This window comes from Oryctolagus cuniculus, chromosome 13 (genome assembly GCF_051225735.1).
Source record: "Oryctolagus cuniculus isolate XC-2025 breed Fujian yellow rabbit chromosome 13, ASM5122573v1, whole genome shotgun sequence".
Lineage (NCBI taxonomy): Eukaryota > Metazoa > Chordata > Mammalia > Lagomorpha > Leporidae > Oryctolagus > Oryctolagus cuniculus.
In genome coordinates, this window is record NC_142879.1 from 45,395,721 (window position 1) to 45,407,765 (window position 12,045).

The 12,045-nt window shown below is 39.3% G+C and overlaps 1 protein-coding gene across 1 annotated transcript in view; it reads left to right on the forward strand.

The window, feature by feature from the left end:
• MALRD1 (MAM and LDL receptor class A domain containing 1) overlaps positions 1-11,502 on the forward strand; it is a 407,814-nt gene extending 396,312 nt beyond the window's left edge. Inside the window, exons 35-36 of the mRNA XM_008268638.5 lie at positions 1,088-1,163; positions 4,396-11,502. Coding sequence (XP_008266860.4) covers positions 1,088-1,163; positions 4,396-4,476 — 157 coding nt within the window. The 3' untranslated portion in view covers positions 4,477-11,502. The remainder of the gene's footprint in view (positions 1-1,087; positions 1,164-4,395) is intronic.
• The last annotated feature ends 543 nt before the right edge of the window (positions 11,503-12,045 follow it).

Consider the following 12,045-nt stretch of genomic DNA (forward strand, 5'->3'; position numbering starts at 1 on the left):
ACTTAGTGAGGAGATGCTGTTTTGCCCAACTCTAGAGTCTTGGGCTGAAATCCAGCAGGTGGCAAAGAATCTCAAGAAAACACAACAGGTGCAATGGCACAGACTGACAGAGGCATGGCTAGTGTGAACAAATATATCAGGCACCAAGGCTAGTGTGCTGCAGCGAGTTAAGCCATTGTCTACAATGCTGGCTTCCAACATCAGAACCCATTTGAGTCCTGGCTGCTCTTTTTCCAATCCAGTTTCCTGCTAATGTGCCTAGGAAAGCAGCAGAAGATAGCCCATATACTTGGGCTCCTGCCCCCAAAATGGGAGTCCCAGATGGAATTCTAGGCTGTTGGCTTTACCTGGACCAGCCGCAGCTAGCACTTCTACAGCCTAAGGAACTTCAAGATGGCCTTTTCTTATTATTAGTTCAGCTTCATATTACATTATTTTTAGCACTGTACTTTTTTCATTAATATTTTGAAAAATTAATATTGGGCCAGTGCCGAGGCTCACTTGGCTAATCCTCTGCCTAGGGTGCCGGCACCCTGGGTTCTAGTCCCAGCTGGGGCGCCAGATACTAGTCCCGGTTGCTCCTCTTCCAGGGCAGCTCTCTGCTGTGGCCCAGGAGGGCAGTGGAGGATGGCCCAAGTGGTTGGGTCCCTGTACCCGCACGTGAGACCGGGAGGAAGCACTTCACTCCTGGTTTCGGATCGGCGCAGCGCCGGCCACAGCAGCCATTAGGGGAGTGAACCAACGGAAGGAAGACCTTTCTCTCTGTCTCTTTCTCTCACTAACTCTGCCTGTCAAAAAAAAAAAAAAGAAAGAAAAAGAAAAATTAACATTGAGATCACCTAATACCTCTATTATTTACCTGGGTTTATTTAGATCTAAATACAAAATATGTTTGCTTTCTAGAATGCGCTTACTTTTGTGTCCTTTTTAAAAAAAATCTTAAGGTAATACATTCATGAAGATAAGTATACTGGCTAGATATTTTGTCTCTCAAGCGTTTATACCAGATAATAATCTGAAAATGAATATGGTATATTTCAGTGTAATATTTCTTTCTTTTGTTTTTGGTTGTCCTGTGTGCCTTAAGGAAAACTGAGAGAACTGGTAACTGTGCCTTTGTTAATCCAATCTATGGCAATTGGAGCAACCCAGAGAAAACAGAGGTAAGTAACAATGGTCAATGGTGAGTGGTATTGTTTCAGAAGCGGACCACACACACACACACACACACAAAACAGGTGTTTGGTATAGGGTATAGCAGTTTAGCCACCAGTTGGGATGCCCTCATCCCATGCTGGTGTGTTTGGATTTACTTTTTTTTTTTTTTTTTTTTTTGGCAGGCAGAGTTAGAGAGAGAGAGAGAGAGAGAGAGAAAGGTCTTCCTTCCGTTGGTTCACCCCCCAAATGGTGCAGTGCCGATCCGAAGCCAGGAGCCAGGTGCTTCTCCTGGTCTCCCATGCGGGTGCAGGGCCCAAGGACCTGGGCCATCCTCCACTGCCTTCCCGGGCCACAGCAGAGAGCTAGCCTGGAAGAGGGGCAACCGGGACAGAATCCAGCACCCCAGCTGGGACTAGAACCCAGGGTGCTGGCGCCGCAGGCAGAGGATTAGCCAAGTGAGCAGCGGCGCCAGTGTGTTTTAGTTTAAATCCTGGCTCCACTCCTGATTCCATCTTCCTGCCAATGAACATCTTGGGAGTCAGCAGATAATAGTTGAAGTAGTTGGGTTCATGTCACCCACATGGGAATCTGGATTGAGTTACCTGCTCCTGGATTCAGCCTGGCACAGCTCAGCTCATTGTAGATACTGGGAAGTCAAACAGTGAATGGTGTATTTCTCTCTCTGCTTCTCAAATATATATTTTTAAAATAACCCAAATATGACATTTTTTACAAAGGGGGAAGGCGTAATATTAATCTATTTGACTAAAGAAAATGTTATCATTTTTTAATAATTAAATACAAATGGTGTAAGAATTAAAGTGAGATAGTTTAGAAGTTATTTTTGTAGTATTATCTCAGAAACTTATACTGTCTACGATGTTACACACTCTACTGAAGAGATGGGTTTTTCTGGCATTCAGATCTGTGCTTGTCATCATGCACGGACACAGGTTTAAATCCGAGACCCAGTTTCCCACCTGCCTCTGAGGGGTCTTACAGTGTGTATGCATGTGACAGTAACTGATGATCTGAACCTTGGAAGTGCTTTCTTTTATTTTCTATAAAGGAATACAGAAAAATTATTCCTTTTTCACAGTCCCTTTTCCTTCCATAAAGAATGCCAAGAGAAGAAATTCTACAACATCTCTTGACCTTTGTTGCTGTTTTGATTCTGTTTCAGAAACAAGTGACTTAACATTCATTAAGCCATATTCACTGTGCCTAACATTTTGACTGGAAAATATACTTCTCCAAAATGTTGTTCTAAAATCTCTTAAACAGAACTCTCATAAGGTGATAAGGAAATTGAAAGAATAGTGTAATAAACTGGCAGGGAGCCATCAACCAACATTTTAAGACCATCTTGGTTCACTTCCCAGCCATTCAATCCCTTGACTCACCAGAAGGATTTTAAGTAAAGCCCTGATATCATTAAATTCAACTGTAAAGCCTTCACTTGTAACTCTAGCAGATAAGGGTTTTTTCATATTACAGCAAAAGTACCACATATAAATATTTAAAAATTTCTGGATACCTTCAGATATTCAGTGTTCCAGCTGCTCCAGGTATCCTATAGATAAGTAGGAGATTTTAAATTTTTGAATTCTATTTATTCATTTGAGAGACAGAGAGAGACAAAAAAAAAGAGGTTCTCTTCTGCTGGTTCACTCCCAATATGCCTGCAGTGGCCAGCACTGGCTGGGCCAAAGCCAGAAGCCAGAAACTCAAGCGAGGTATTAGTCCACATGGGTGACAGAGACCCAACAACTTGAGCCATTTTCTGCTGCCTCTAGTTAAGAGTTTTACATGTCAATTTGTATTGCTATTGTTATCATATTTTTTTTATCTGACAGGTAGAGTTATAGACAGTGAGAAAGAGAGATGGAGAGAAAGGTTTTCCTTCCATTGATTCACTCCCCAAATGGCAGCAACAGCCAGTGCTGAGCCAATCCGTAGCCAGGAGCCAGGTGCTTCTCCTGGTCTCCCATGGGGTGCAGGGCCCAAGCACTTGGGCCATCCTCCACTGCCCTCCCAGGCCACAGCAGAGAGCTGGACTGGAAGAGGAGCAACCAGGACTAGAACTGGCGCCACAGGCAGAGGATTAACCAAGTGAGCCATGGCAGTGGCCCCTGTTACCAGATTTTTTAAATCAGGACCCATGTAAGATATAGGCATCCCAATTGATAGATGTCTTTTTTTTTATTTTTTTTTATTTTTTTTATTTTTGACAGGCAGAGTGGACAGTGAGAGAGAGAGACAGAGAGAGAAAGGTCTTCCTTTGCCGTTGGTTCACCCTCCAATGGCCGCCGCTGCAGCCGGCGCACCGCGCTGATACGATGGCAGGAGCCAGGAGCCAGGTGCTTCTCCTGGTCTCCCATGGGGTGCAGGGCCCAAGCACTTGGGCCATCCTCCACTGCACTCCCTGGCCACAGCAGAGAGCTGGCCTGGAAGAGGGGCAACCGGGACAGAATCCAGCGCCCCGACCGGGACTAGAACCCGGTGTGCCAGCACCGCAAGGTGGAGGATTAGCCTATTAAGCCACGGCGCCGGCTAGATGTCTTTTACAACTCTTTTAATCTCCAGATTTTATTTTTCTCTCCTTTTTCTCTAGCAAATTAGTTGAAGAAATCACATGGGTCATTTTATGGAACTTCCCCCTTTTTCAATATCTGTTATGATAGTTATTTCATGGGAAGTAGAATTAAAAGATAATTATTTTGGCATAAACAAATTTTGGTATCAAAAAGTTTATAAACAATGCCTATTATGAAAAAACTTCCCAGGATTTCAAAGTTTCTGTGTACAAGAATAAACTTCTCTTTTCATTCCCTTTTTCCACAGAACTTTTTAAGTTTCCTCATATACCCTGTAAACTATGTTTCTATCAACTTAAAACTCTTGAATTTATATTTTATTTCATTTAACCTAAGTGTACTCAATACAGCAGACTTGTTACCAGAGAAAGAGGTAGTCAAAATGCAGGCTACTGCATTCCTCTGTCTATCAGGGTGAGGTTGAGGCAGTGGTGCCAGTGTGCAGAGGGCCCCAGAAACACATCAGAGCTACACCTGTACCAGGGGTTCAGGCAGCCTGGGCTGGAGGGGCTACAGGGATAGACAGCCAAGCTCCAGCTACTGCTCCAGTGAAATCCATCTGAAGCCTGCTGTATTCTGGGCAGGTTTGTTTTTTAAACATTGCCTAAAATCTTACTTTCCAATGTGTTTCTCCTCTTAGAGTTCTGTCTACTCGTTCTCCAACCCAGTATATGGCACAGCACCAAGAAGCTTGGAAACCATGTCTCATCATCTCAAATAGCAGAATCAAGATCAAGTATGATCCACTATGTGTACTTCATACAAAATTCTGTACTCTAAATTCCTACAAAAATGTATCTTCCATGATAGTAGAGATTCAAAATTCTAATGTGATTATAGTTTTTATAAAAGATCTTAATACACTGCCTTCATGGAACCCAAATCTGTACCTTATCTTCATTGTATATTTGCATAATTTAATACAGTGTTCTAATTAAGCATATTTTTTGATTTTTATATTGGTAATATTTTAAGGTAATGAATCAAGTTGTTTCAAATATTGAATATAAAAAAAGATTTAAAAGGCATATTTCTTTTTCAAAAGACATAAACAAAGGCAAACTGACTTGGTAAACTAGCAGAAAGGACAAATCATTGTAATTCTAACCACCATAATCGTAAGTTATTGTTACATTTTTTTAAGTGTGTGATAAATTATCACCCTGTATCTCCCTTTTTCAAATAATCATTTAAAACTTTTATGTAAATATGAAGCTACTTCAAACATTTGTGGAAAATAAGGTAAGTTTGTTTCGATGCAAAAAGTATTCAAATCCATGCATATGTATATGTACTGATCAAATTACAATCAGCATTTCCACCTCCTTATTGTTTGTTTGGGGCCTTCAAGCTCCACTATTTCAGTTCTTCATAAATCATGTAAGGTAACCACGAGCTATGGTCATCCTACTGTGCTGTGGAATTCTAAGAGTTATTCTGTGTTTTGGTACACATTCATTTTCCAACGATCTCTATTCTGTCCCCATACTTCTCAGCCTCTAGTAATCACTGCCCTATATTCAGGTCAACTTTTTCTTGGGCTTCCATATATGAGAGAACATGCAGTATTTATCTTTCCATCCCTGGTTTTTTTCCCTTAATGTTCTCCAGTTTTGTATATTTTACTGCAAATACCAGGGCTTCATTATTTTTTGAGCTAAATAATATTTATATTTATCCATTTTATCTTTGTTATTGTAAATATTAGCACAATAAACAAAGGAGTACAGGTATCTCTGATATGACTCTACTTCCTTTGGATATATAACTAGAAATAGGAAGTTAGATTGTGGGGAGCAACTCGGACTAGACTAAGTTACTGGAATTAAGACTTATTCTATGCATCTGCTCTCCCACAATATGGCGCTGGGAGAGGAGTAAACAGCTTCTACACAGCTGCCTCTCACCAACTTGACAAGCTGCAGGAGCTGCTCCTGATTGGAGGAGAGCAGCGTGCTCGGCGTGTGGGTAGCAGAGTTGGGATTGTTGGAAGAGGACTATAAAGGAGGAGAGAGACAACATGCACCAGGAACACCTGAGGAACATCTGAGCAGCCCCGGAGAGCTGGCTGGTGGTGTGCCACTCCTCCGCAGAAGTGGGGAAAGTGGCAGGGGGGCCCACCCCTCCACGGAGGTGGAGGGACGGCAGCCAACCCGGGAAGAACCAGCAGCAAGCCCGGGAAGGGCCGAGGAGACAGAAGAACAGCGCAGGGTCCTGTGTCGTTCCTCCGTGGAGAGGGGGAGCGACATTAGATCATACAGTAGATGTATTTTTTTAAGAAACTTCCATACTATTCTCCAAAATAACCATATAAATTTACATTCTCACCAACAAGTATATAAGGAATTCCTTTTCTCCATATCATCACCAGCATTTGTTATTTTTGTCTTTTTAACAGTAGTCATTCTATTTTGGGTGAGATGTACTCTTGATTTGCATCTTCCTGATGACCACTGACACTGAGCATTTTTTCATACAGGTATTGGCCATCTGTATTTCTTCTTCTGAGGAATGTGTATGGAAATCATTTGTCTATTTGAAACTGGGTTGCTTTTTGTTATTTATGAGTTCCTTTGATTTTCTGAATACCAACTCTGTCAGATAATATCAAATATTTTCTTCAAAATATTGCTTCTGTTGATGATTTTGCAAGTAGTCTTGTGTTTAGTGGTTGATGTATATGAAATGATTATTATATTCATGGGATAAATCCCATGTGATAATGGTGAATCTTTTTGATGTGCAGTTCACTTTGATTTGCTAGTATTTTGTTGAAAATGTTTCCATCTATTTTCGTTAAGGAGATAATTTTTTTTTTTTTTGTCTTGTCCTTGTCTGGTTTCTGTATCAGGGTAATCATGGCTTCATAGAATGAGATTGGAAGGAGTCTCTCTATTTGAATTTTTTGCAATAGCTGAAAAAATGGCATTAGTTTTTCCTTACAGGTTTGATACAACTCAGCAGTAAAGGTATCTGGTCCTGGATTGCATTTGTTGTGAAATGTTTTAAATTACATAGTCGATCTTGTTACTGGGCTCCAAGTTTTCTATGTCATTGTGGTTAAATTTTGGTAGACTATATGTGAAGATTTCTTCAGATATGATGAGTTGTTGGTTTTATAGTGTTCATTATAGTCCACAGTAATCTTTTTTATTTCTGTGGTAGCAGTTACCGTGTTGCCTTTTTCATCTGATTATACTGAGTCTTTTTTCAAGGTTACTCTAGCTAGAGTTATAAACTTTATCTTTTTAAAGAATCAAGTCTTCATTGATACTTTGGTGTGATTTTTTGTTTGTGTTTTACTTTAAGGATTCCTTTGAGAAGCAGAGTTACACAGAGCGGGGAGACAGAGAGGTCTTCATCCACTGATTCACTTCCCAAATGGCTGTAATGGCCCAAAGAGTTGGGCCATTTTCCACTGCTTTCCCAGGCCATTTGCAGGGAGATGGATTGGAATTGGAGCAGCTGGGACTCAAACTAGTGCCTATATGGGATGCCCATGCCTTATTCAGAGGCTTAACCTTCTACACCACAGTGCTGGCCCCTTTTTTAACTTATTTAGGACTTGGCTGATTCTTATTTTCCAGACCCTTGAGGTGTATCAGTAGAGTATTTGAGATTTATGTTTTAATGTAACTGCTCATTGCTATAAGTGCTCTTATTAATACATTTTCTATGTCAATTTTTGGTAGTTGAATTTTCATATTGTTTCAAGAATTTTAAAATTTCTCTTTTCATTTCTTCACTGTCCCATTATTCAATAACATGTTGCCATGATCAGTGAATTTGTATAATTTCTCAATGTTTGATTTCTAGTTTTATTGCATTGTACTTGATAAGACTTGTTTTATGGCCTAATATTTGGTCAATGCTAGCAAATGCTCCGGGTGCTCATGAAAGGACTTTAACTCTGACACTATTGGAGGAAATGTTCTGTAAGTGTCTGTGAGGCCCATGTGGACTATACAGTGGAGTGGGAAATGTCCAGCCCACATGCTGTGTAAGGTCAAGAAATATTTGGTCTGGCCCTACCAAGGCAACCGGAGGCAGGATTTGAAATTCAATAACAATTAGTCTGCTACAGATTTAAGTTGGTAATTTTGTATGTCCTGTAAATAACATTATAAATATCCAAATGGTCTTTGGCAAAAAAAAAAAAAAAAAAAAAAAAAAAAAGATTCCACATCTGTTACTTTATCTCTGATGTTCCCTTAAAAATATCTTTAAAATTATTTATTTGAAAGGTAGAGTTACAGAGAAGCAGAGAGAGAGACAGAGAGAGAGAGAGAGAGAGAGAATCTTCCATCCGCTGGTTCACTTCTCAGATGGCCACAATGGCTGGAGCTGAGCCATCCGAAGCCAGGAGCCTAGAGCTTCTTCTGACTCTCCCAAGTGGGTGGGTACAGGGGTCCAAGGACTTGGGGTCATCTCCCGCTGCTTTCTCAGGCACATCAGCAGGAAGTTGGATCAGAAGTGGAGCAGTGGCTTTACCTGCTACACAACAGCACTGGCTCCTCAATTTTTAATCTAGATAATCTTCCCATTGTATAAGTGAGATATTAAAGTCATTCACCATCACTGGACTATATAGCTTGTCTCTCTTTACAATAATGGTTGTGTAAACTGGGTGCTCTTATCTCTGCATTAGGTGAAGTTATATTTATAGTCATTATGTCTTACTGAATCCCTTGATCATTATAGTTTTTTTTTTTTTTTGTCCCTTTTAGTTTTTCTAGGGCAAGTGTAGTTATTCCTACTCACTTTTAATTTCTGTTTGTGTGGAATATCTTTTTCTATCCTTGTACTTTCACTCTCCATGTCTTTACTGGCAAAGGGAGTTTCTTGTAGGGAGCATATCATTGGGTCTTTTTTTATACATCCAGCTGGTCTGTATCTTTTAATTTGATTTAGGCCATTTATATTAAAGGTTGTTGTTCATCAGATTTTCCTCCCTAAGTACTACTTTTTAATATCCTTTGTTCCTTGCTTCCTCTTTTGTTGTTCTTCATGGCTTGGTGGTCACTGCATTGGGAAGGTTTGAGTATATTCTATTTTATATTTGTCTGCTCTTCTGGTAGACTTCATACTTCAATGAGTTTCCAAGAAAGCAGTTATCTGCCCTTTGCTTCTGGAATGCAGGGCTCCCTGAAGCAGCTTTGGTAAGGCTGGTTGGCTTTTGCTTGTTGTGGATACACTTTATTTCTCCTTCATGAAGGAAAAGTGTTTACTTATCCTCTAGGAAGGATATCTTTGCTGGGTAGAGTTTTCTTGGTGGGCAAGGGTTTTTTTTTTTTGGTTTGTTTCAGTAAGTGAAATGCATCATTCCATTCCCTCCTGGCCTGTGGGGTTCCAACAGAGAAGTCTGCTGTTAGTGTTACAGAGGTCTCCTTAAATGTGGCTTGATGATTTTCTTATGCAGTTTTAGAGTTCTCTCTTCATGTTGTACTTTTGATTTTTTATTATGACATGCTTCATTGAGTATTGTTTTCTACTCTTATCTACTTGGGGTGCTATGTCCCTTCAGTAGCATATCTTTACAACAGCTAGGAAAGTTTTCAGCTATTATAATGGTTTTCGATGCCTTTTCCCTTCTGTTTGCCTTTAAGGGACCACCAGAATTCAAATATATGCTAATTTAGTGGTTTCTCAAAGATTGTGAAAGGTTATCTCCATTCTTTTTTGTTGTCATTTTATGGTCTGACAGGGATACTTCATAAGACATATCTTCAAATTTAGAAGAAACTTCTCCAGAGCAAAGCTGGGATATAGACTCTTCACGGTTCCCCTCACTGGGCTCCAAGCCTATGTTTTATTATAACATTATTAACCATGCATAGGCCTAAGAAAGCACACAAGCTGTATTTGAAAACTGATGGGTAAATTAAATGGATATTTTGTACAATTCATTTAAAGAAGATATTCTTATGAATATGACTGTGTATATACAAAACCTTACCAAATATGAAAAACATCAGAAGCTACCCCACATTGACTTTTCTACTGTAGGCTGCTTGCTTTGGAAATAATTCCTGTATCCTTGCTTTGCAAGCTGATAATAGCTCTATGCATTTGTACACAAATTTTATATATTTTATTTATACATATAAATATATATATGCTGTATATTTCTGCAGAAATTGTATATTCTAAATTTTATTAGGATGAGAAGTTTATATATATCTTAATTCTAGGTTGCTTGGTTTTTTTAGCTGCCCAAAATATTGTATTTTAATAAAAACTTGTAAAATTTATATAAAGTTGTATTAACAGTAACATATCCATGATGTAACAAAAACTAATAGAACTCCAGTAAAAATTGTAAAAAAAATGCTAACACCTAAGGGGAAAAAATCAAATAACAGAGATAATGCACAAACAGTCAATGTCAGAGATGGAAATGATATAATCACCACATATCTTATAAAACAGAAGGAAAATGAAGATCTTATTTTATAAAAAAAAGATAATATCAAAATCTGGAGGAAATAAATTCCTAGAAAGTGCTACTTTCTAAGAATAGCATAAGAAATAGATGAGTTCAGTAGACTTATAACCAACTGACCCATACTTAGCTATATCCTTTCAAACAAGGCTGTTACTTATTATAAAATTTGTTAGTGAGTTTTGTGAACTAATATCAAGTTTAATAAGGACACCATAATTATGATACAAACTGTAACACAGACATCGTAAGAAAGGGAAATTTTGCTCCTGGTCTTGGAACTGCCTCCTCCCCATCTCACCTCGGGTCTCTTCACGGAAAAACAGGCCATTGCTAAACCCACTACCCAGGATCTGTAGGCTGCTCATCTGTACCACCACAGAGATGACAGCCCAGGTGTCAACATCAAAAGGTACCAAGCTGTGGTATTCTCGTCCAGGATATGCTCCATATTTTCCAAAATTAAGGATTGACTAAAATCAATCAAATTTAAGTTTTTCAGAAAAAAAATCATTGAAGCAACAAAATATTGATTTTTCTGAAAGCGTTCTATGATTTCAGAACAGACTTTAAGATACTTGTATTCTTCTTGATCTTATAAACAAAACTCATTAAAAGTTAATGAACAGGGCCAGTGCTGTAGCCTAACAGGTAAAGCTGCCACCTTCAGTGCCGGCATCCCATATGGGCGCCAGTTCAAGTCTCAGCTGCTCCACTTCCAATCCAGCTCTCTGCTATGGCCTGGGAAAGCAGTAGAAGATGGCCCAAGTCTTTGAGCCCCTGCACCCGTGTGGGAGACTCAGAAGAAGCTCCTGGCCTAGGATTGGCACAGCTCCAGCTGTTGCAGCCACCTGGGGAGTGAACCATTGGATGGAAGACCTCTCATTCTCTGCCTCTCCTCCTCTCTCTGTGTAACTATGACTTTCGAGTAAATAAATAAATCTTTAAAAAAAAAAAAAGGCAATTAACATTGAGTTAGCAAAGGAGCCATCATCATAGAACAGCAGGTTAAGTGACCACTTGCATTGCCAGCATCCTATACCTGAGCACTGATTCAAGTTCCAACAACCCTTCTTCTGTTCCAGGTTCTTGCTAATGCACCTGGGAACTCATATGGGAAACTAGGCTGCATTTCCTGACTCCTGGCCCAGCCTTAGCTATTGAAGTGTATTTGGGGAGTAAACCAGCAGATGAAAAATATCTCACTCTTTCAAGTACATAAATCTTTAAAAAATAAATGTCAGTATTTGCCAAATTTTGCATACATTTGATATAACACAATCCAATAAATACAATTCCATTTGACTTTGACCTTCCTAAATCATTCTGTGATTTCTCAGGGTGGTGATGCTGCTATTCTCACAAATCAACTTACAAAGAGGGCCTTACTTTTATTTCAAGGCAAATGCTCAATTGTATTAAAAAAAAAAAAAGGACTCAATACAATCCATCAATATGCACATGGAAACATTTTTCAGAACATGTAGGGGATTAAATGCTAAAACAGACTATGGTAGAACTCAATATTATAATCATTAATATAAGAAGGATAATTTATGTCAGTGCACCTGAAAATAAATAACCTTTTCCCATCTGAAAAAGCAAAGAAATGGAGCAAGTGCCATGGTACACTGGGTTAAGCTGCCACATGGGATACTCACTTGAGACTGAGTCCCACCTCAGCTTCTGATCCAACTTTCTGCTAATGAACCTAGGAGGCGGCAGATGATGGCTACAGTACTTCAATGCCTGCCACCCACATGGAGAACCCAGATGTAAAGAAACAGATGGCAAATTTCTCTTTCCCTCTCTGCCTTTCAAATATGTAAATAAAACTTTAAATTTTTT